The sequence below is a fragment of the Vigna angularis genome, chromosome 10 (assembly GCF_016808095.1).
Source record: "Vigna angularis cultivar LongXiaoDou No.4 chromosome 10, ASM1680809v1, whole genome shotgun sequence".
NCBI classification, from domain to species: domain Eukaryota; kingdom Viridiplantae; phylum Streptophyta; class Magnoliopsida; order Fabales; family Fabaceae; genus Vigna; species Vigna angularis.
Window position 1 is genome coordinate 23,669,288 of NC_068979.1, and position 24,826 is coordinate 23,694,113.

General features: G+C 33.3%; 2 protein-coding genes and 1 long non-coding RNA gene across 6 annotated transcripts; 2 read left to right on the plus strand and 1 right to left on the minus strand.

Moving 5' to 3' along the window:
* Nucleotides 1-313: 313 nt before the first annotated feature.
* LOC108322485 (UDP-galactose/UDP-glucose transporter 3) lies at nt 314-3,944 on the plus strand. Its single transcript, XM_017554600.2, has 7 exons — nt 314-529; nt 631-728; nt 962-1,092; nt 1,402-1,432; nt 2,006-2,109; nt 2,210-2,331; nt 3,220-3,944. Exons 1-7 carry the CDS (start codon nt 426-428, stop codon nt 3,626-3,628), a joined length of 999 nt encoding a protein of 332 aa, XP_017410089.1. The 5' UTR covers nt 314-425; the 3' UTR covers nt 3,629-3,944.
* Nucleotides 3,945-4,373: 429 nt separating this feature from the next.
* On the plus strand, nt 4,374-9,230 carry LOC108322484 (uncharacterized). The gene is made up of 3 exons (XR_008245539.1): nt 4,374-4,650; nt 4,729-4,895; nt 8,725-9,230. It is a non-coding gene; the product is annotated as an uncharacterized LOC108322484 (long non-coding RNA).
* Nucleotides 5,177-11,422, minus strand: LOC108322482 (transcription factor MYB88). 4 transcript variants are annotated; one of them, XM_017554597.2, is made up of 13 exons: nt 11,102-11,422; nt 10,209-10,435; nt 10,047-10,093; nt 9,855-9,911; nt 9,638-9,710; nt 9,232-9,287; nt 8,954-9,133; nt 8,699-8,877; nt 7,952-8,094; nt 7,625-7,761; nt 7,330-7,529; nt 6,945-7,096; nt 5,177-5,926 (listed from the first exon to the last, which is right to left on the minus strand). In XM_017554597.2, the coding sequence occupies exons 2-13, from the start codon at nt 10,302-10,304 to the stop codon at nt 5,822-5,824; spliced, it is 1,425 nt and encodes a 474-aa protein (XP_017410086.1). In that variant the 5' UTR covers nt 10,305-10,435; nt 11,102-11,422; the 3' UTR covers nt 5,177-5,821. The 4 variants fall into 4 exon arrangements, with proteins under 4 accessions (XP_017410086.1, XP_017410085.1, XP_017410084.1 ...); XM_017554596.2 differs by lacking the exon at nt 11,102-11,422 and adding an exon at nt 10,560-11,068; XM_017554595.2 differs by lacking the exon at nt 11,102-11,422 and adding an exon at nt 10,545-11,068.
* Nucleotides 11,423-24,826: the final 13,404 nt, after the last annotated feature.

Genomic DNA, 24,826 nt, shown 5'->3' on the forward strand with positions numbered 1-24,826 from the left:
CTTTTCAATGAAACTAATTTATATTATAAATGAAAATGGAGGGAATATTAGTTTATAAAACCTGGAACAGAAAAAACGTATAACAGAAATGGCAGAATATTCACAACAAGAAACTGACGAAAAGACCAAATAGGGTGGACCGACATTAGGAGGAGTCTACCGCTAAAAAGTGAAAACGCGGCACGCGTTGGCGCGTCCAATGGGAGCGTAATGACATGGCATCATCCAATAATACTCAGCCACGTGGCGAATCCACGTAGCATAGCTTGGCGCACACTTCACACTTCTAAGCTCCTTCTTTCACTGTCCCCATTTCTATTATTATTTCATTATTTGATCCATTCTTCACCGCGGTTGCTTCTCTCAACGGCGTTTCCTTCATTCAATACTCTATAATAGTAAAAGAACCGAATCGTGCGGATCTCATGGAGGCCCACGGCGGAGGGCTCCGCCGCATCCTGCTCCTCGCCTTCTGCGTCGCCGGAATCTGGTCGGCCTACATCTACCAAGGCGTTCTGCAGGAAAACGTGTAAGAATCCCAATTCGTTCCGAAATTCTCGTAACCGTCGTGAGTTTCGAAATGCCTTTCGTTGCTAATGTTTTTTTAGTTGTTTTTGAATTTTGTTTCAGGTCGACCAAGCGATTCGGTCCGAACGGTGAAAGGTTCGAGCACCTTGCGTTTCTGAACTTGGCGCAGAGTGTGGTGTGTTTAATCTGGTCGTTTATAAGTAAGATTCTATCGCCAATTAGTAATAAGTGTGTGAATATATTTGATTTGAATTTATGTTTTATGCGTTGTTGCTCTAAAACTTGTTGGAAATTCCGTGTGTATTACTTTTTAAAGCCGTTATCTTACGGCAAATTATGATTGAGTTATAGTATATGTATATTTTTTATACTGTGTGTATTTACGTCAGATCCGCTTAACATTTTATTTTAATCACTTTTTTTATGCGTACAGTGATAAAGATATGGTCCAGTGGAAATTCTGGTGGTGCTCCTTGGTGGAGTTATTGGAGCGCTGGAATTACCAACACCATTGGTCCCGCTATGGGAATTGAAGCTTTGAAGTATATTAGTTACCCTGCTCAGGTGTGATTTCTTCAACACCTTTTCTTCCCTCGTCTTTTTTATTTGAAAGTTATAAGTATTAGTAAATCGATTTCGGTATTATGTACGAAAATCCATTCTTCTTTCTTGAAAATCAATGAAATAACTATTTTACAGATAATGGATGATACACAAGCTATCCTTACCACGCATCTAAGTTGAAGCAAGTATTTTTATATTTATGCTGCATGGTGCAGCATTTCTGGCGAACTTATTGTCCAGTCATTCATTGTTTTCGGCACGAGGCTGTATGATCTTTTTAATGGGTGGTGTTAATTTTTCTACTTGCAGGTGCTGGCGAAGTCTTCCAAAATGATTCCAGGTCAGTATATTGTGCTTGATGGACAAAAGTTTGCATTTTAATTAAAAGCAATGGGAACTTAGCTTATTTTTTATATCTTCTGCATATTCCCTTAATATATGATTGAATTATATCACTATATTGTGTGTGCGTCTGTGTTTTTGTATACTTTTGGTTTACGGGGACTAGGGATAGGTTGTATGTGAATTTCACTTTATTAAGTTCAATAGGTCAAAGGAAGCGAGTCTTTTAGCATTTTACCAATACCATGGAAACTGTTGTGGTTATGTATTTTTTGAGACTTTTTAGCTCTTGTACTTGTGCATTTGACTTGAGAATCCATTGTGATTTGTATCTTAAACTTTTACTTATTATGCACCCATTCTTTCCGATTTGCTTATGGATCTGCGCAAATAATTAAATTCCATGGTTTTTTACCTTTGTTTGATCATGCTAGAGCTTCTGGCAGGGACTGACATATAAAACATTTGGAAGAAATGATGATAGAAAAATCTTATAATAATTTTTTTGTCGAATTTCTTAAAAAAATTAAATTTATATGTCTAACAAAAGATTCACTTCACCTAAATGCAGTTATGTTGATGGGTACTCTAGTATATGGGATAAGATACTCTCTTCCAGAATACATTTGTACATTCCTTGTTGCTGGAGGGGTATCAACATTTGCTCTTCTAAAGGTTAGGAACTTGTCAGAATAATAAAGCTCACTCCTCTTATCAAGGAAAGTTTTTTAGTCTATGAACCCAGCTTAGCATTATTTGTTTATGCTAATTACAGACGAGCTCAAAGACAATCAGCAAGCTGGCACATCCAAATGCTCCCCTTGGCTATGGGTTATGTTTCCTGAACCTTGCTTTTGATGGATTTACCAATGCTACCCAGGATTCTATAAAAGGAAGGTAATAATAGAGAAGTTTTTTTCTTTTTGTTTTGCATATTACAATTTCAGTCTGTCTGATGTCTTGTTGACTACCAAATTTAACATGCACTTCGTTGATTTACTCTTTACTATTTTCACACCCCCTCCTTCCTCTCGTTGTATTTTTTTTTTTCTTTTAATGAGAACAATTTTCTAAATGTAGAAGTTCTTGAAATTGTTTCTTTCATTGGTTTAGGTGTTGTCTTTTTTTAGTCAAGCTATGAAGTATGAAATGCGGTTATATTTATTATCTCGGTTAAACACATCTTTTAGAGTTAATGCTGATACCTGATTATATGAACCAAAGTGGATTGGCTTAGAATGTGAGGCTTACGTATTTAGTCTACGGGGTTGAAATAGTGGTCTTCCATTGGATTGTCTCTGGTGAATAATTTAGTAGTCAAGTAAACAAAACTAAATACAAATTTTCATGTTCCTCTCTCTCTCTCTCTTTATTTAATCAGCAATAACAAACAAATTGGAAGGGGACAATAGGATTGTCCCGACCCTTATACAAAAACATAAAAGAAAAAAAAAAGAGGAGAAAGGGAACAAAAAATAAAAAGAAACAGATACCCAGCTCTAAATACTTTCTCCAACAAACCCAAAACGGGAAGACAGAAACCTTTCGCAAAACTCAGAATTCCTAACAACCACAATACCAACCAAAGACCTATAACCCAACAAATGACAAGAGCGATCCTCTTTCACACGTCAAATAGTTGAACTTTCATTCGAAATTGACTTCTGAAATCTCAACACTGTTGGGCTTTCTGAGTGGCAAATGACTCTTTTAGTTGACAACATCTTACATACAGATTCATTAATGTTAACTATATTATTTTTAACTATTGGTTTGGCTTTCCAGGTATCCAAAAACAAGTGCTTGGGGTATTATGCTGGGCATGAATTTATGGGGAACCATATACAATTTGATTTACATGTTCGGATGGCCCCATGCCAGTGGATTTGAGGCAGTTCGATTCTGCAAACAGTATCCAGAGGCAGCATGGGATATTTTTCTCTATTGTTGCTGCGGTGCTGTGGGCCAAAATTTTATCTTCTTGACCATAAGCCGGTTTGGCTCTTTGGCAAACACTACCATCACTACCACCCGCAAATTTGTTAGCATTGTGATATCTTCCGTATTGAGTGGGAATCCCCTGTCAACAAAGCAATGGGGGTGTGTTTTTATGGTGTTCTCAGGATTGTCTTATCAGATCTATCTCAAGTGGGAGAAGTTGCAGAGATTGCAGAAGAAAAGAAAAGCCATGTGAAGCCTTCAGCAATTTTGAAGTCAACGTTAATACTATCCTAGTTAATTTGCCCCCTTACTAAAACCTTGAAGGTTTAATGAACCGGATTTAGGTTTAAGCAAAAAAAAAATATATATATATGTAATTTTAATTGATAGATACTTTCCGAGAAAAGTTCAAAGTTTAGTCACCATTTTCTCATTCCTTTTGGATATTTTTAGTTGCCTGCATTTTACTGAAATGCTGGATTTAGTTTGAGTATAATACTAAGATAAAGTTATACTCTCTGTAAACATGATTGTCAGAAGATCACATCACCTCGTTTGTTTAGAGATCATCACAGTATCGTATGAACCCCAAAATTAGCTTTGCTGGTTTATTTTGCTTCCAGAATTCTTCTGTTCAAATTCGTTTACCTTAATAATTTAAATAAAGCTTGTAATCAAACTGCTAACATTTATGGCTGACAAACTTCAATGCGAAATATTGTAGGGCAGAATTTAGCAAAAAGGGTTGTTTTATTTTAAAAAAAAAAAAGGAAATGCCAAATGAACAACTTAAAATATTTGACAATTTATTGAACCGGCAGATAGTGTTTGTGTTAGGAGTAAATGTTAATTATTGTTATTTGAGTAAATGTTAGTTATCTCATGCTCAATTTCCGTTTATGAAAATTCAATGTAGCTTTAACGAGGCAAAAAAGAAGAAAATTGCGAGTGAGTGGTTGGATCTCCACAGGCAAACTCACTTTAGAACAGGTGGGGTACATGTCCATTATATAGAGTAGTGCTTTATATACTAATTTTCATATCAGAATAGAACAACGCTACTATTATTTTGGCCACAATAAACATTTCACTCTGAAATGCCACAAAATAAATGTATGCTTAAATAACATTATTCATTATAATATCTCTTTTTTCTTACAAAAATCAGTTGACTCTTTGACCAGTTAATATGTTTGAGCAAGATGAAGTCGTTAAGTGAGTGGATATTGGTAGGTCAAATGAGTCAAAGAGTGCCCTCCCTCAAGAAAGTTAACAGTATGTGCTTTATTTTGTAAGGAGTTCCCTCCCTCTTTTTACCAATCTTTAATCATTGTCATTATTATTATTTTGAAGGTCTTCCTCCATCACCATGAACTAGTGATTTTAAATAAGAATTAGTTTCCCCCAGAATTGCTCTTCAGCAAACCACAGTTCTCACTCCATGGCAAAACAGCCATGTGAGCTGAAAGAAAAGAGTAAGAGAAATGTTTGCATGCCTCTCCGTCAGTCCAGGGTCCCAGGTATGCTGTGCAGTGTTTGTAAGTACATAACTTTAGCTTTCTTTATTTTTTTGAAAGCTGTGTGTTTTGCAGTAGTGAGGGTCAAATTTGCAATGAGTTGGTTGCCATTTTGCTAACCACAGTTCTCTTGTTGAAAATGGGGGTGGGGAAGTCCATGTGAAACTTTACTTTCATAATGTTCTTTGAGACTTGGTGAGTTCATATACTTTTCCTTAGTTTTAAGAATTGTCTACAGAAGATGGTGGTGTTAAATCCGGGTTAGACATAACAGAAACAGTATCTGCACACCCAAGCCAAAATGCATTTCCACTCCAATTATAATTATGTTTCAGTACATCAGAACCGAAAAGGAATAAAAAATGTTTATTCTATGATCTATGCACACCCAAAACAACAAAAGAGGAATCCAATTTGCCACTGGTTAATCTTTTGCTCTCTTTTTTTCTTCTCTCTTCTATCTATGTCTCTGTTCATTTTATGTAGTAGGATGGCGAATTGCCGGAGTATACATACACTCAGGATTACTACACACCAAACTCTGTACAAAAGGGCAAACCAAGATCAAAAGCTGGATTGGAGAAAAAACAAACCCAGAATGATATCAAAACAAACCAAAGAATGACACACTAAGAAGTAAGCACACTATTTTTTCGGTGCAAGTATCAAGAAAGGTAAGGTGGTAACCCTTCGAGAAGAGGGGGAAGAAAAGGACACTGTTAGATGTGTTGATGATCCTCAGAATGTACCATAACATTCTGGAGGAGTGTATGGCTTTCAAAATTTTAGGCAGAACAAAATTGCAATCTTTCTCAAACCAGGCAGAGAAGAACTAGCAGGCCCGATTGCCATGGGTAGGGAGAAAGGGTTCAGAAAAGGAAAGGAACTTCAAAATGATTTGTATTTTAGATTTCAGATAAGTTAGAGATTCAGATTAGGAGCACTCTTTTGCAGAGAGGCGGTTGTGACGGTTTAACACTTGGGTTGAGCGATGGAGATTCCATTCCAAGCGTTTTCATAAGGAAGTTCCTTTCCTGAAAAAGGGATAAAACATAATGTCAAAGAAAGAACATGGTTACTGCAAATGATTTTGCATAAACAATTTTAACTATCAGTTCACAACTCCATCGTTCAGCAAGAACAGACAAAGCAGCAACTTAGATAATGTATGGTTGTTGCAGCAAGAACAGTAGATGTCTGTTTTATATTATACATACATATCAGATGATAAACAATTATTTCTTGCTGTGTAAGAGGTTTCTTGCTTCAATATTCAGCACAAAGATACTATATTTGTAAGCTTCATCTATATATGATAACGTCTGGGTTTGTTTTGTCAATATTATATTAGTATATTTTCTTATTGACGAAATGTATAGTGTATTTAAGTGTTGAAGAGATGAAAACATTTTTTGTGGGTGAAAAGTGATAAACATATTTCACTGAAATATCTTTTCATGGAAACAAATACAGCTTCCACCTTTAGTTAGTAGTTATTTGAGTTGTGAGAAGCAGGGGTAGAGATCTAGCTAGCAATATATATTGCATAATATATTTATATGCATATGTGCTAATTAAGGTGAAAAAATGTGATGCCTCAAAAACTAAAAGACATTATTGTTTTGAAGAATGTGTTATGAAATGTAATGGACCTTCCTCAAACAAGATTTTTAAGCTACAAAGTCTTTAAAAAACTTTAAAAACACCTATATAATGATTTACCCTATATCCTGCTATGGTAATCTCCACCATTAATAAGCTGAAAAATCCCCACCACCATACTGAAGTATCTAACAATAAATGGTATTCTGAAAGTCCTCTGGCTGATAAAAGTTGATCTTATTAGAAGTTAAGAACTACTAGAACTATTGAGGTACAACTTGTATATAAAATTGGTTTAGTATGTCCCCTATTTGTCATTATTAAAAGTATGTTACATTGGTTTAATATTTCCCCTATTTGTGATTATTACAGGTATAAATGCTTATTAATCAGACTGTTGTCACTATTAGTCATAATTTTTTGGTTGACCCAGTTATTTGGATAACTTACACTTTCTGAAAATTGCGGGCTAGGAATTCCAGCAGCTAAGGATCTAAACAGAGGTGTAACTTGAAGAGGTGAACTGAAATCCTCCGAACATGACAAGGCAGAAACAATGCCATCATTGTTTATCTGCTCCTCACAAGATGGGAATAAATCTGCTATAGAAAAGATATATATCTAATTAGTGATTCTGATTCAATAAAATGTTAGCATATAAAAACAACTCTTGTTGAAAAAATTATAATAGAAGTTAACTTCATGGTAAAAATACTTCCCGTTTAGGAATAGCTTACTTAAATTAGGAAAATAAGTGGCTGCACCTTAAAATGGAAATTTACCAAAAATTACCTTTCCTTTTTGTTTATTCTATCATGGAACTTTATTATCTTACCTTGATCTAGAGTTGCACTTGAAAGAACCCCTTGGTGACATCCCCTAAGTTCTTCAGGACCACCCATTTGTATATTCAGTTCGGTTCCAATGTCCTGATGTAATGACTGTTCCAAATTCTCACCAGCTGAATGAGGCAGCAGAGTTGATCCCGTACTGTATTCAGAACTGCCTGGAGAGTCTTCATATAGTTCCATTTGCCTATAATAGATTCAGAAACTATTAGATATTCCCAAAGTTCCCATCAAATATTGCATAGCTCTCTTCAAGTCATATTTCAAATGAACATAAAGTACCTCCAGCATGGCTGCATTTCCTCACTACTGTTTTTCAAGTCCTCCAACAAATCTTTAAGATCTACAAGTTGTAAATCTGGAATCTTGCATCTGGGGATGTCTGATTCTTTGGTTCTGTTGAGAAACTCTTGAAGAACCTGCCATAAATAACTTCTATGATTTTCACGTTGATAGGCTTGGCATTGTAAAAATTGATTCAATTCTGTTGATGTTAAACTTCTTATAATCTGTAATTTGGTCTTTGCTTTTGAAGACATCAACTGGAGTTTATTTTTAAAGAAGCCCATAAAATGTTCAAAAACAAGTTCTGAAACCTTACAGTCTTACCTTCCATGCATTTTCAAGACTTTGATCCACGTTCTCTGAATCAACTTTTAGAGCCAGTGAGCTTAATAACTCAGCTTGTTGCATCAACGCATTTATCTTTGGGTCATCCTTTTTAAGGAATGTTCCTTGAATCTTGTTTTGGGCTGTAAAATCATGAGAAACCAAGAGTCACGTTAGATTTATACAATGGAGAGTGCTATTTCAGGCTTAATATATTAGTTAGAAGTGTTTGGTTATTTACTATTTTCATATTCAGTTTATTATGTTTTCACTTATAATTTAAAAATGTCACCTTGTTATCATTTAGTTTCCTCTTTTCCTTATGCTGGTTTCAGTTTCACCATTTCCTTCACAAAAACTTGAAAACAGGAAACAAAATACAAACAATGTGATTTTTTTTTTATATTATCAGCAAAAAGGTATGAACTGAAAATGTAAATGAAAATAGAAATCAAACCAAATGATGCATTTGTTTTATGAAAATGTTTTATGTTTTCATTTTCACTTTTCATTGATAATGACAAAAATGCCACAGTGTTTGCCACTTGTCGGTTTTCAAATATTTGAATAAGATTAGTGACAACATAGGAAATGAGGTGAAAACAAAGTGACATTGTTCTAATTAATAATAAAAGCAGAAAACACTTCTGCAAACCAAACACAATCTTGTCCTGTTATTTTGAGTTTCACAACTAGAAGAATGAAGTTCTACACAATTCCCCTCCCCCCCTAATTTAAAGGCATTACCATAATCACTAAACTTCAAATTGCAGACATGATCCTGGTCTGGCAAGTTGACATTGCGAGAGTTTTGAGCTAAAACTGCAAATGGTGCTCTTGACTGCTGATTTATTGGAATTCCGTTTTGTTTATGTGATCTGTCTCCAAAGTTGATATTTTCTTCAGCATCGGGGATATGTGACCTCCTATATTGCAGCAGGATGACATGTTAATATTCTCCTTAATAGAATTTGCATACTTTGATCTCCTAGTTCACCATACCTCATCTTTTTAATAGCTACTGCAGATTCTGATGCTACATCTGTATCACACCTGTGCTGGAGAAAAGTCCTTTTGTTATTTGAATTGATGTATGAAGAGCTGTTCTCTTTTGCTAAGGCTTCATATTTTGCTCTCTTTTTGCACAGTGTGGAGAAACGGTTTTTCACAGCATTATCCGTTCTGCACCAACGCATTTGAAGCATAGCAATAAGACACTGTTGTAACAAAAACTGATTTTGTATTTCCATAAAGAGAAAAATGCATGCAATTCTGATTACCTGCCTGAAACCACCTTTGCTATTTCTGTCCACCTGTTACCAAATAGTTTTTGAGCCTGCAGAGATAGTATTAAGAAATTAGCTCACAGATTACATGTGATCATAAATTACAGTGTAACCCTGTTGATGTCATCTACAAAAAACTATACAAGCACAAAATCTTGGTTACTGGTAGGGTAGAGTTTAAGGAAAAATAAATGACTGCCAAGCCAATTGCCATGGTAACAGCACTTGCAATCCTTAAGTATATCAATGGATTGAAGTCCACCATACGGAATGGAAAGACAGAAAAATAAACAGTAAAAGATAAAGTCCGAAATTTCCAAGTACTTTGTAAGATCACTATTATAAAACAAAATTGCTAAACTCGAATGACAGATACAGAACACAAGAAGCAATCATTTACCTCACATAAAAGCATGTCTTCCTCTGGTGACCATCCTCCTTTCTTGAAGTCAGAATTCAAATAAGTGTACCATCTGGCAAAGCATCATTTACTTGAGCATGAGATTAAGGATCAAAGTTGAGCAGGGGGCATGAAGATCCCCATGAATCAAAGGATTAAAGCAGAGGACCGAATAAAATATCTTGAATGAATCATCATCAAAATTAAAAGACTTTACCTTCTTCTGCACTGTCTTGTCGTTTTATCCTTGAATTTAGAAGCAATGATTGCCCAACTGCATATGGTCATGGCAATTAAAACCCCTTAGTGTCACATATCCATGTAAAAAAAGAAAGCACTAGTGGCGTGATTATTGAGTAACTCAAGGGAAGAATAACCAAAGGGCTATAATGAATTAAAGTTTGAATACTTTTCAGTTCCATGGATGCCAATCTGCTCCCTGAGTATATCATCCTCCTGCAACTCACACAGCACCCATCAGGCACCAGTCCTCCACAGAAGAAGAACTTGAGAAATGAATATATAATCCAAAAACAGGAGGAAAATAATTTTATAGTGAGAGAAGAAGGACCTCTTGAGTCCACGTCACAATGTGACGCTCCTTCTTCTTAGATTCTTCATTGACCAGCTGCTTCTGCTTCTGCTGCTTCTTCATATCTTCTTGCATGATCTTGTCTCCGTGTTTATGTTTATGTTTATTCTATTAGTGTGGCTCTCTTCCTTGGACGCTCCCTCTTTTTACCGAACCCAAGTTGCATGCTAAAGCCAACGCTCCCCCTTTATAACGCTCCCTCTTTTCTGTAAATTTTTATTCAAAAAGGAAAACAAAATTAAAACAAATAAACAAAAAGGGAAAAGAAAGAAAGAAAGAAAGAAAGAAACCCTTCTTCTCTTCTCTATGATTCACCTTTTACACTCTCACCTCACACACACACTGTTGTGTTTCAAAACGGCAACCGTAACAAGCATATATTCCCCTCTCAAAAGCCACCTTAACCAAAAGCTTTTCAAGTGAAAGAGAAATGCCTATGTATGGCTACTAGTTGCTTACTACCCTCCAAAGAAATGGCCTCGGATCCTAACTTTTCAGACCCTGTGATCTCACTCTCACTCTATCTTATTATCCCCTATAACCAAGCACAACACGACCCAACTCTCAAATTAGGGAGCCAAAACAACATGAAAGGAGAAAGACAAAAGGTGGGCAATGAAGAATACATATCAGCCTCTGTAAAGGGTACAGAGGGTGGCATCAAAATCGTATTTTTCGAAACCCAAGAGAAAGAACATGTGAATGTATTTTGATTTTGATGATGTAGTGTAATTACAGGTGTGTATAAAAAAGAGATACCCAGAAAGTGTATTTGGTTAGATCTAAAAAAATTTACCAACTTTGTGAATACCCAAAATGAGAAAAAGAAAAGTGATGTTTTCAAAGTGCTCAAGTAGACAACAAAGAAATACCTCGACCATGAATATTACTTTGTCTTAGATTCTCATGTCTGAGTTATACCCCAAAAAACTGAGAAGAGAAAACAAGGACGGTGGAGGTTGAATGCAATAAACTTTTAGTTAGAGCAGTGTAGTCACTGGTGTGTACAGTTGTACTAGGAAGTGATGTTTGTTGGGTTTCTTTCATCACCCCTTTCTCTCTCTAACTTTTCCAAAACGGTCACTCACACACTTAAAAGAAAAATATAGTATACAAAATAAAATAAAATACGACAAATAGATGCTTATGCTAGTGCGCGGGCATGAAGGAAGTTTGAAAATAACGCTGAATTCCATAAGCTACGTGCAGTGTGCAGTATATCATGGCGGCGTAGACTAATGTGCATTATGCACTTTGCACCATTAAACAAAGTTCAAACACAGATAAAATAACACAGTGATACGATTGTTAGTGCTAACATGTAAATAGTCTCATGTATAAAAAAAAAGATGCATACCACAACATATGACGATGATACTGCCAAAGTCAGAGAGAAAAACAATTGTGATGTAATATACTGATGCAACTATTGTATTGGATTGGGTGTGTGTATATATAACATAGACAAATATGATGTGATGACAGATATACATAAGGTTGTTATTTGAATTTTTGTGATTTTTAAGGAGACATGAGAAGGTACGTGAGGTAGAGCTAGCTAAGCACTTTTGTAATGAGAATAAATGGTTCGTGACTTGCACGTGTTTCATTTATCTTTGCATCTCTGGTCACGCTTCGAAGTACCATTCAATTTGTTTCCATTTTTCCTCCATGGTTATGGGAAATTTTGGATTTGAATTTTAGCTGCCTGCACTCATTTTGGTGTAAATGTGTGTGTGAAGAAGTGTGAGGATTTGTCCATTGGCAGCAATATGTTTTTTAATTTTCTCAGGGGATTGAAAATGTTGGTTATTCTCACCAATTGGTGCGTGAAATTTTAAATGCCGTTTTAAAAAATGAAAGTGTAGTATGCATACATAGATGTATTGAGAAATGGTATATTAGTGTCTGATTTTTTCTTTTTTTTTGTTGCATTTGAATGATTGACAATTATCTTGTCGAACGAGGATTTGAAAATCTAATCAAGATGTCGGACTAATAAAATCAGGTGAATTTAGTTGCTTTTTATTGCCTTAATTCGTTTAATAACTGGTTTATCTTGTTCGGAAATGCAAGCTAGAAATTTGCAAACATTTCAATTTCCAAATGGGAAAGATATTCACAGTTATTATTACTACGAAAAGTTTGAATAGAAACACCAAATTGAATTTTAATTTCATTATAAAATGTTTGAAAAAGATACAATAATTCATAACGATTTTTCATTAAAAATAGTCAAAATACATATAAAATAATCATCAATAAAAATAACAAAATATTGAAAACATAAATTATACTTAACATGACTAGGTTCTCAAATGTCAGAATGGACTAAAGCAAAAGGAGACAAAGCACGTTGTGAGACACTATAAAGAAAGGAACTACGAATATGTTTTCCTAATTGACACGACTCAAACCAAATTACAACAACTTGGTTAAGAAGTGGACTTTAAGCCTAACTCAACCCCACAAAATCGGCTTGTAAGGTGAGGTTTGCACCCACTTATATATTATAAATTGGCTTTATCTCTAGTCAATGTGAGACTTCCAACACATCCCCTCACGCCGAGGTCTAGACATCATCTCGAGCGTGAGACTACACATTAATGGGTGGTCTGATAATGGCCCGATAGCGAGTGGAACAACATGCCCAACAAACAACAAATATTGCTAGGATAGGCTCAAACCATATCTTTGATACTATGTTGAATATAGTGAAAAACTATATATGGGATTAATCTCCCTTGTGTTGAATATACACATAGGGTCCTTTATTTATGATAGAAGAAATATGGGCTAAGCCCAAAATACAAATAAGAAATAATAACAAACTAACTAAAGATAAAAGATAAATATAAAATAAAGATAATATATCTAACAGGTTTTAAGTATGTTTTGGATGTTTGGGGTAGTGAGATTTTGAATTATAGGTTCTAGGTTAAATTGGTCAATTTAAATGGTATTGGTAAGTCACTTTTGACTTGTTAGAGTCCTTAAATTACTTAAAAATGAGCTAGAATAGGTAGAATGCAATTTTGGTCCCTAAGTTGAGAATTTAGAGGTTTTTGAGTTGATGTATTGTTATAAACAGTTGATTATTAGTTTATGATAGGTTTTTAGTCTAAAATAAAATCCAATCTAGGAGTGTTAGAAATTTGTAAAAGTGGTTAAAAGAGGTAATGAGTGGTATAGAAGTGCTAATTTTGTAGTTTTAGTGCTGCAAAATTATGTAATCCGGTTGGGCGATCATAATTGGCTAGTTGGGTGAGCGTAAGGGAGTTTTGGCAGAGAGTTCTAGTAGTTGAGCGAGCCAGCTCGCTTAGCTTGTGAAGCTTGTTGTTTTGGTTCACGTTGGATGAGTAATTGGGGTTTTTGGTAGATAGTTGAAGTGGCTAAGCGAGCCAGCTCGCTTAGCTTGGGGAGCTTGTTATTTTGGCTCTAGCTGGACGAGTGGGTTTGTGTTCTTAGGTGTTTTTTAATCCTTTATTTTGTGTGTATGACTTTAAGAGTTATAATGAATTGTTTATGGTTTTGTGATGAATGCTTTGAGGTTTCATATGATAGCATGCAATGTTTATATGCGATTATATAAGTGAAAAAAAGGTTGTGCAAAAGAGTTCCAAGGAGGAACTTCTTATTGGTGGTTTCATGTGTTGTTGTAATGAATGTAAGAAACTTAGTTTTGATGGGTTATCCTGACATTCTAATGATCATCCATTCTCAATTAGAGAGTGATGAGTCATGTGGTGAGAATATCAGGAAGTCCTAGCTTGGGGGTCTTTCTCCAATTGGCAAAGGACGTTTTAACAGACTAAACTTATATGGTAGTTTGAGATGGTCCAGCTGTTCCAGCACACAAGTGCATAACCCACCATGGTCCTAGCTTGGGGTTCTTTCTTCATCTAGAAAAGGGTGTTTTTAATGGACTAACTTTGTATGGTAGCTGAGGGGGGTCAACTGTTCCACCACACAAAGGGCAGAACATGTTATAGCTCGACATTCATAGTATATCCGGATGAGTTAGGTCTATGGTCATTGTTCAATTCTAAAATGTGTAAATTTCTTGGTTTGAGCTGTAATTTATATATTGGAATTTAAATATTATGTGATACTTCTATTCATACTAGTTTGCCCTTGCTTTGTCTTTATGTTGTTTGTGTATGTTTCTCTTTTGCAATGATCACCTTAAATGGTGTGAGCTTAGGGAGGGGATATCTCTGGTCGTTTCAACGTGCAGAGGAGGATAAAACAATAGTGTAGATAGGTTCGTTCTTCATGTGTATAATCTTCTTTTTCTAGAAATCTCAATTTTTTTCTTCTAAGTTATGAATTATGTAACATTTTATTTTAGTAGTTTTATATTATTAAAATGGGATGTTACATATAATATAAATTAAATTTTAATTTCAATTAAATTTAACCTAATAAAATATAAATTAAATTTAACTTAATAAAATATAAATTATATTTTAATTTTACGTTTTACGTTTTACGAATGACGGATAACTGCGAGTATAAGTAGTATGATATTCGTACCCAATCCGTTTATTAATGAATATTAAAATACCCATTATCCATATGCAAATACCATTGTAGATTTTATTTACATATACAAGTATTTTTATCATTTATATCACAATAATTAAAACAAAAAACTTTTGTGAAAAAATTATAAGTTCTTTGGCCATACAATGATATCATTTTAAAAGATTTGTTTTTAATTAAATGCTTTAAATCTATCATAACATTCATAGTTAGGTTAAGTCAAGCTAAAAAAGAATAGTGGACAACTTTTAAGATGTCACTACATATTTTTTATATAAGTTTTCTAAACATTTTATGTAAATTCAATAACATTGACACATTTATTATTAGTGTATGCTTCTCAGTTGTATTATAACTTTAAAAGAAGAGAAGTATTTTAAATAACCTTTTAAATCTGAATTCTTTTTCACTGTTATTATAGTTTATAAGGTTAAATATATTTTTAGTTTATTAACTTTAAGTGAAAATTAAAATTAATCTCTTCTTAAAATTTTGATTTAATTTCTCAACTTTAAAACAATATGTATTTAATATTTTTAATCAAATTTTATTATACTTATTTAGTATTTTAAACACATTTTAACTTAAATATTATTATAAAATGTTTTTAAAGCGTTAAATAAATTTAACTAAATTTAATTAAAATAATTAAATTCACATATTCATCAAAATTGAGAAACTAAATTAATTTAAAATTTTAAAGAAAAATTAATTCTAATATTTACTTGGAGACGTATTCATCAGCACCCAAAGTTTGGGAGGTTAGCTCACCTTTAATCAAAGTGGGACATCTTGTGCATGTAAATCATCCGTCCATATGTTTGTAGCCAATTTGATGATTGAAATATATATATATATATATATATATATATATTAAATTCAAAACGTAAAAATAGTTAATTTTTATAAATTAAAATAAGTTTATGCAGTTTAACTTTTTAAAAGTATTTCTTGATTTCATTTTCATAATTTAATGTGCATAAATGAATTTTAATTTGTCTGAAAATTTGAACTTATTTTATTTTATAACTTTATAAAAATTAGAAAAATGATCCTTAGTATCCATCAGTAAGATATAATTTAGGAAAAAGTCATATTCATGCCAAACTTTAGGTAAAAATTTATGCGAGAAGTTTTGTTCAATCAACATTTCCCCATCAAACGTTTCAAGGTTTCTTTATCCCTTCCTTCTTGTAAAGGAAGGTTAACATTTTCTCCTACCTTATAAACTATCTTGTAAATGCTCTCTATTGCCATATTTTTCAAATGAATTTGCTTTCAACACAAACTAATGTGTATAAAGTCTACAATGTACGTTCCTCAACTTAGAAATTCACTGTTTTTCTAATTCTAGGTCTTGCGTCAAAAAATATCCAATGCAAGAATAGAAATTCAAATTCGACCGTTACATTTATAATAAAAAGTCCAACTTTTGGTCTAATTAAGCACTTCCATTTTGTTACAAGTGACCAACAATAGCATGTAACACATTTTCTTAACGTTATCTTTTGTTGGAAGTGTGGTTTTATGTTCAATATAAGGTGGCTAAAGAATATCACATCCAATAATTAAAATCACCATGCAATGAATGACGCATTTAAAGTTTAAAGTCGATTAAATTATCCATAAACATGAAAGAAAGCTGTTTGCTTTAAATTGAAAAATAATAAAACAGCATGACGGAAAGAGATGCATTGGCATGAGCCCACAGCGAAGTGACCTGAACCTAACAACGCTGGAATTCAGGATAGATTTAGACTTACATTAATCAAAATTGAAACATTTTTGGTTGATAAAAAAGTAACCCACTAAACCCTAATGAGCTTATAAAGGCAAAACTTGTTAAGAAAATAATAAGGTTTAACCTTAATTTTTATGGGACTAACCTTCGGTCTTAATTAACTTTCCATGTTGGTTCATAAAGAAACGGTTTTACCTACCAAGATCCACCATTTCCTACGTGGACAAGACGAGGGTGTGCCACGTGGAGAGTTGAAAGAGAGAGAGAGAGAGAGATTATCTAGGGTTTTGAATGTGGAAGTGGTGGATCCCTAAGGTGGCATAAAACTACAAAATGGCCACCTCATTGTCCCCTGTCTTCACACTCTCATTCATTGCCAAAACCCATGTCTTTACTCATACATATTGGACCCACCAAATATTTTTTTTTTTCAAAATAAATAAATGACAAGATGTATTTTTTAATTCTCAACTTTTTTTTTATCAAACTTCCTCTTTATATTTTTTAAATAATTTCTTACAATCAAATCGTGTCATGGCATTTTTCTTAGAATTTCTTTCATTTAATAAGAGTAATATGACGTTTTCACTGTAGTAGAACTTATATATTAATTTAGAAAAGTTAAATTGTATTTTTCTATATGAATGATTTTGTGGGAATAGAGGAAAAAAATCGAAAAATGATGTTTAATAAAATTTTAAAAAATAACCAAACATAAGAAACATAGTTTCCTAATTTAGTTTACCAAATACTTTTTTTTGATATCTTTTACTGTCAAAAAGAAGTGGAAAAGAGACTAAACTTGAATAATTTAAAAAATTGAGCAATGATTCAAAGTTGATAAACGAAAATCAAGAATCTGTGTGGAAGAAATGATACACAATTAATATAGAAAGGAAAGGTGAAAGAGAGAGGATGAAAAGGAGTAGAGATAATGATATACAAAGGGAGCTGTAAGTAGAAAATGTGAATAACATTGAGAAGCAGATGCTTTTAGTAGAGGGAATCTGAAGCTGAAATTGGAGTGAAAAAAGGGCAATGAAAAAGTAAATCAAAATTATTGGGAGCAAAAAGGGTAGTTATAAGGGTATAGTCGGTGATATTTTTTCCAGTCACTGGGTAGAACCCTATGAAAAAAAATGTTTTTTTTATACCATAGATGACCCAATGTTCAAACAGAAAAGAGGAAATAGGTTTCAATATTTTTCAAATTGAACACACCCTCGAGTGTGATATATATATGTAAGAGTGTATGAAGTATGAACCTAGTTTGTGAAGTTTTCAAAAAGGAGGAAAAGGGTCTCTCTTTCCATCCATCAAGCCACAAATTTGTCATTTTTCGGCTATTGATTGAAGATGGGCACTTAGTCCTTGCTCCTATCTCCTTGTCCAGGCTTGACCGTATCAACCCTATGTAGCCTCATCTTTTATTATGTATTCTATTTTTTAATCTTTGTGCTAATGGGTTACGAATGAATGATAAAGTTGATGCTAAAACGCGTTGATATTGATTTAATCTTTGACAAATCGCACGCAAGGGGTAACTGGACCCATTGCTTTGCATTGCATTTGAATTTTATTAATATCTATACATTACACCAATATTTGATACGTGTATGTAAAGAAATAATTAGCCCTGGTGTGTAGAATATAATAATTTGAAAAGGTTGAATCACCGCCCAAATGGTTGGTTATTATGCAGTAGATTTAAATAGGGTCCTATAAGTTCTGGTTTTTACCATGAACAGTAAAGGGATAGGTGATGAGACATGGAAGCAGAGAGACAGAGAGAAAGGGAGTGATGAGGTGAGAATTTGGGTCATTTTTGTGGGATTGTAATGAGCACTTGGGAGCGGAATGGCATTTTCTGAGTGTCTGAACTTCCACCTCACATTGTTTTGTGAGAATCATAATTAATAGTCATGGCCATGGCATGTACAGAAAAGTTAGGCAAAATTGCATATCCTAAGTATTCAGGGGTCCCTTCAGAAGATGGACTGATTGATTATAACCTTTGAAATGCCATGGCCAGTTTGCTAGACTTTTAGAAGGGGGGTTTTCCCACTAACCTAATTTGGATGGACATTTCCTACCCCTCCATCCACAATGAAATATAAAATCAAGATAATGATAAACCAAGTGGGGAAATTGATATAATTCCACTGGCTTTTTCTGGCTAATTGAAGGTTTATTAAGGACCCATTAATGATGTGTGATGTTTTAGGTTCCATGCTTATCTGTAACATTTCAAAAGACTTGTTGAATGTTTGAGAAATTAGAAATTGATTGTGTACCATTATTGCGATGTGTCCAAGAGTAATAGATACAAGTTGAACATAAAAATATGCTTAGTTCAGAACTGAGTGACAGAGGAATGGCCAATATTGAAGGCAAAAAGAATTGGTGAGTTTCTGATATAATCACAAGAGACAGATTAGCAACCCGTGTGATGGAGGCTAATGACTCCAAAATTAAATGAATATTATGATGGCAAAGACTATTAGGAGCTGAGTGGAGAGGCCCAAGTTCCCAAAGAGATTGATATTTGATTGGATAGGGAGGGTCTTATGTATATTCTTTTTATTAGCCCTTCATCATGTCAAACCCACCCAATCAATTGCTAAGCTCCAAGTGCCCCCACTCTTTGAGCCCTTAATTTCTTTTGCCCAAAATTAGGAAAAGAAAACTAATAAATTGGATGAATAAGACATAAAGGAAAGAAAACGTGGGGACTTTTCTTCACAGGCTCCCCAAACTGTATTCTTAACAAAAAGAAATAGATGTGAATCATTAACTACTAATATTCAATGACCATATGATAACTTTCATCTAAATAGCTTAATATAGAATCCCCTAGACATTTTCTGGCACTGCTTTGCTTTTACCACAACTCACTCTATTCTTCCTTTGGTTTTATTCACTATCTCATCACTTTACACCTGCTAGTGACCACAAAGGTCACAGCAGAGGGGTCACTTTTATTTGGAATAGATCTGGTTAATCTGAATGTACCTTTTGTTTTCACTATGACTTGCTTTCATCCCTTATACATGGCATACGTGTATGGTCATATATCAATCTGGGACAGTGAAACTGCCGAAAATCTAAAGTGAATACCATCTTTGAACTTCTTGTGTTGTAATGCAGTTTTATGGTGTGTAAAGTTTGCTTTAGCTTTCCCTCATTTGTTTTTACTGTGCAAATACAGGTCCCCTATTATCGTTGGCTGTTTTAAATTTGGGAAAGTTATATAGTTTTATATATGATCTCTATATTCTTTAATAAATGGGGAACTAATCATTCCCTGTCTTAAATTCTCTCAGAAATAGAATACAACAAAACCAAAAAGCATGTGGAAAAGGGAGAAAACCAAAAATAAAGCCAGCAAAGGGAATGTGAATATGTGGTATCTATAAAACTAAACAATATAGTTTCAAACACAGCTTTAATTGAGAGGATTCAGGGTCCAAATATGCATGAAGAACATAATATGTAATCTCGGACTCTTGGTTTCTTAAGCACGTTTTATGATCCTTTGTTATTCTTGCATGAGAAAAGCAATGTGTCTGGGGACATCTTTGTCTGGTGAACTGCCTTTTCAACAGGGACACTGTGAACCGTGTTTAATTTTTGGCTAAGTACAGATTAATTTGTCTTGTTGTTTGTGCTTTCTTTTTGACATTCCAGTGATAAGCTATTCAATACAACTTAATCCCTTCCTTTTCTTTCTAAAAGCCGCTGTTAGGATTTGTTTACGCTCCTTCATCATGCCCTTTTAGCTAAACCAATTTGGACTTACCAAAAAAGAGGACAAGAAGGTCCAAAAAGAAGACTGGAAAAGAAAGAGTGTTTTACCCTACATATAAAGTTTCATTTTATGAAAATTGTTCAACAACCACACACACCGAAAACAAAAATAAAAAAAGTACAGGCATCTAGCTAAACTTTTTACAAATGCTCCTTAGTGATTTAATTGCTTGTTATCCCTCCCTCTTCTCTTTCCCCCAAGTACTATAAACTACCTTGTTCTGTCTCACGGTTACTTTTCAGTTAATAGTCATCTTCCATATGAACAAGAGTGGAGATAACAAATTTTATCACTTTTCATTGGTAATGCAGGACCAAATGCATATATAGTTCAAAGGTGTCTAATCTAAGTCTAACTGGCAAAATGAAAAGCAGAACCACTTTGGCCTATTTTGTTTATGAGGATATTTTCTTTTTCAGAGAATTAATGGAAAGGACAATCAATAATGCTATAAAGGATCAATTAACAATTTGGATGGTATTTTAAAGTTGTGTTATTAATTGTCTTTTCTGTTTCTGAAGAGGAGAGCAGAAGAGAGGTTAAAAATGTCAATAGAAATTTAATAGCAAATAAAATTCTGAAACCTTTGATCTGTTGCTGAGTTAAATGGTGTTGTATGATTTATGTTATTGATATCATTTGATGAAATGAGATTTTGTTGATGTAATGGTACTGCCCATTAAGTGATCCAATTTGTTACCTAAAATCGGTAGAATACATTTTTTGGGTTAATTGTTAAGTATGGTGGAAGATATTTGAAAAATGAAACCATTTTCTGCTGAAAATGCTGACAGAATGAATAGGCTAATCTAGCTTATTGCATTACAAGTGGCATGAACAAAATCAAACTTGGCACAACATGAAACAATGTCCCTACCCTACTAAAATCCCCCTTTTTCTTTATTTTCATTTTTAATGCAATGAACAAAAGAAAAAAAAAATATTCTTTGATTGATCCCATATGAAAAAGAAACAGGGAGCAAAGGCCCCACGTGTGGAACAGAATTTGAAGCTCATGCTATTATATTTTATCTATTTTTAGCTTTATGTAGATGTTGGGGTTCGTCTACTTGGGATTCCTACGTCCTTGTGGGAACCATCCTTTTGATATTAGAGCCACCTTTTCAATGGACTGTGGATTTTCACTTCACTCACTTTCTCTCCCTATCTTTTCTACTTAGCACGCTCTTGCAAAAGAAAAAGGTTTAGGAATCCTATGCCCCTCCTTATATTCCCATAGTTTGGTTCCTTTTGCTGTATCCCTTTTGAGATAATAATAATATTCCCATCCCATGTTATTATCACTCTCATGTATTTGCTTTCAACAACTCATCACTGCTTCAAATTATGCTACTGATTTTACGTAACTGAATATGCAGAAGCTTCTGTTCAGAAAACCACTATTGTGATCATACACTTATCTTCTCACTGTACCTTTCTACTTATTATGACGTATGCCTATATATATATATATATATATATATATATATATATATATAATTGCACATACTAATCAAAACCAAAGTTTTATTTGGCTCACTCATTTCATATACTTTATCATGACATTCAATTCAAACCCACAAAATTTTGTTCTACAAGCTTCCCAACTGATGTGTTCAACAGATTTGTGATGATGGTGACACTAGCTTAAGCTATCTATTGATGTGTTTGAATTCAAACATAGTAAAGATTGAGATTACCTAATTTAATTTCATTGGAGTTGCAAACCCTATAGACACGGGAATAAGTTAAGGGAATCCAATAACGATCGAGAAAGTTTGTTTTGGTCAAGTACTAGAAAGCGACATTTCTTCACTTGTTCAAACTCCCGCCAACACAAGTATTTTGTATATACCTATGGAAGTGTTTCTTAATGGCCACGAAATAGTGACCTAAGTAGAGGAATTATTGCCATCTGATTAATATAATGTGGGGAGGTTGGTAGTGTTTTTATCAATAGGTGAATGATGTTGTATAAGCTATGAGTTGATAATGAAGTGTGAGGAGAAGATTAATAGTATTAGATGTGTTGAGTGGAATTTGATTTTGACATAAGCTTTAAAAGGGTGAGAGTTGCTTTGGATAAGGAGGAATTGGGGCCTAATAGCTAGCAGAACCTGCAAAGTGCCAAAGAGGAACTGAGGATGAAAAACATTCTGTCATATTCCAAATGGGTCTATCTCTTTAGCATCTTTCAATAAAGAAGGCACTTAATAGAACAGCTCATATGGCTGAGCAGGCAATTCTCTGCTTCACACATGACTTGACATCACCTCTTTCTTTCTCATTACACACCAAAGTCACACTGCTACATGGTTTTGCTTTTGTCTAAGGAATAACAATTAATAAACCATTTTTTAGTGCATAGGAAAAACAAGAAATGAAGACTGCTGGAGCATGGTCAAAAGTCCCAATGAACCAGTAACCCCAGTTTCAGTTTCTTTTTGTGGCTTGAGGTTGGTCCATTTTGCTTCTTTTCTTTTGAACTGACAGAGTGTATCAGATGATAACCATTGATGAGGAAAGTATGGGAATGACCAAGTGTGGGACTTGGCTCTATTTGTCAGTCCAAACATTTGAAGGAGTTAGATAATTGTATCCTCTCTTCACACTGCCCACCTAATCATCACTGCTTTGGAAATGAGGGACCTATAAGCCACTCCTATCAAATTTTAATTCTTTTGATTAACAGAATGTGTTTCCAACAAATTGCCACAGGTTTGATGCAGGGGAGTTTTTGTGACTGTAATCAGCATTTGATCACTCTAACATAACATCACAGTGACATTCTAAGGTTTTTGAGGTGTTTCTAACCATGAAACAATCAGATTAAGAGAGTTGTTTAGCAAGAGATGCAAAAAAGGGAAGGTGAAAACTAGGATAGGAACAAGCTATAGTGGATGGGGTGCCAATGTTTTGATTTTTAGAGAAAGCTGAAAAGGAAATTATTGAAAATTCTTTTGTTTGGACTCGTGATATTGCACTTTCATCTCATTTTCATTCCTTTGTTGTCAAACACATTTTCTTTCCATTCTTTGTATTCTTTTGCTAAGTAATCATATCGTGATTTTCACTCTTTTCAAACGTTGTCTTCCCATCCCTACATAGGGGATTTTTTTGCAATGAAAATGCATATTCTTCAATCAAATTTCGTAACGTGTCCATTTTATAATCTCTTGGATGAATCATGTACCAAGACAGATAAGATTAAGAATAAGTGTATCAATTGATTAGAAAGTTGTGATTGCATATACTTACAAAAAAAAGTATGGTAAAATTTCGCTTTTGATAATTTGAACGTGTATGAAAAATGCAACTTGAAGTTTTAATTAAGACGTAGGAGGATATTTCAAATGAAAGTGATTTTATCTTATCACAATAATAACAGTTAAAGAGTGGGAAAAGAAAACTACAGAGGAAAACTATTAAAAGATATTTATTACAAGTCAAAATCTTTGTTTATTGACTCAATGAACGATAACAATAAAATATCATCGCACCCCTTACCACTGATTACGTGTTATTTTTTCTCCACCTTCAGATATTGTTTGATTCGTTTTTTTTTTTCTCGTTTCTATAAGATTTTTTTACAATTATATATTTAATTCTTTTAATTCATACAATAATACTTCCTTTTTTTTTTCATGTGCTTTCCACGTAAAAATTAAGAAATACAAAAGCTTTTTTATTTTTCATTCTTTTACTTTTACATCTCTCTCTCTCTCTTTATATATATATACTGATTAAGAATTGAGTAAACTAATAAAGATAGTAAATTATATTAGGATAAATTTTATTTAGTATCTCAATACAAAAGTTTTAATTTCGTTGAACTCCCATAATAGTTAAGTATAATTGAAGATATATTTTAGTAATTTATTCAATGTATTCCATATTAAGATTAATTTTTCATTCTTTTTAATAAATACGGTAATTACTAAAGTTCAAATATATATTCAATTATATTAACTATTAATAAATTTCAAATGAAATTAATAAAATTAAAATTGTTATGTTAAAACTATAATGTTTTTACTAGACTACAAATGAAACATATTAATATTAAATCAACTATTTAGTATAATTAAAATAAATAAAAGCAAAAAAAAAAATTTCAAAGTTTTAATAGTTAAAAAATGAATGAAGTAGATTTTATAAATTATGAAGTTTAGAACCGAAAGTTTAATTTTATCAAAACTCGCTGTGTCATTTGGGCACTGTATCATCAAGAAAACGTGCATGTTTTTGATGAAAAAAAAATTAAATCATAAAAAATTAGAAATATTTGATAATGTTTAGACATATAATTTTAAATGAAATTAAAATTTTATGAATTTAGAAGAATATTTTAGTTGATTAAAAGTTGAAAAAAAAAATCAAATTCTGAGCATAATGTAAGAATTTAAATTGTTTTCATATTTTTCTTTTATATATATATTGGAAAGATAACAAAAATAACAAATAAAAAGTGAAATAAATATTTTATATAAATAATATGTAAAA

What these genes read in the sequence shown, in the direction of transcription:
- LOC108322485 (XM_017554600.2), top strand. Translation starts at nt 426, where the DNA reads ATGGAGGCCCACGGCGGAGGGCTCCGCCGCATCCTGCTCCTCGCCTTC. An exon ending in ATATTAGTTACCCTGCTCAG is followed by an intron (nt 1,093 to 1,401) that starts GTGTGATTTCTT and finishes TTCTACTTGCAG; the next exon opens with GTGCTGGCGAAGTCTTCCAA. An exon ending in CAACATTTGCTCTTCTAAAG is followed by an intron (nt 2,110 to 2,209) that starts GTTAGGAACTTG and finishes TGCTAATTACAG; the next exon opens with ACGAGCTCAAAGACAATCAG.
- LOC108322482 (XM_017554597.2), bottom strand. Translation starts at nt 10,304, where the DNA reads ATGCAAGAAGATATGAAGAAGCAGCAGAAGCAGAAGCAGCTGGTCAAT. An exon ending in AAGACATGCTTTTATGTGAG is followed by an intron (nt 9,288 to 9,637) that starts GTAAATGATTGC and finishes CTATCTCTGCAG; the next exon opens with GCTCAAAAACTATTTGGTAA. An exon ending in GTAGCTATTAAAAAGATGAG is followed by an intron (nt 8,878 to 8,953) that starts GTATGGTGAACT and finishes GCTGCAATATAG; the next exon opens with GAGGTCACATATCCCCGATG.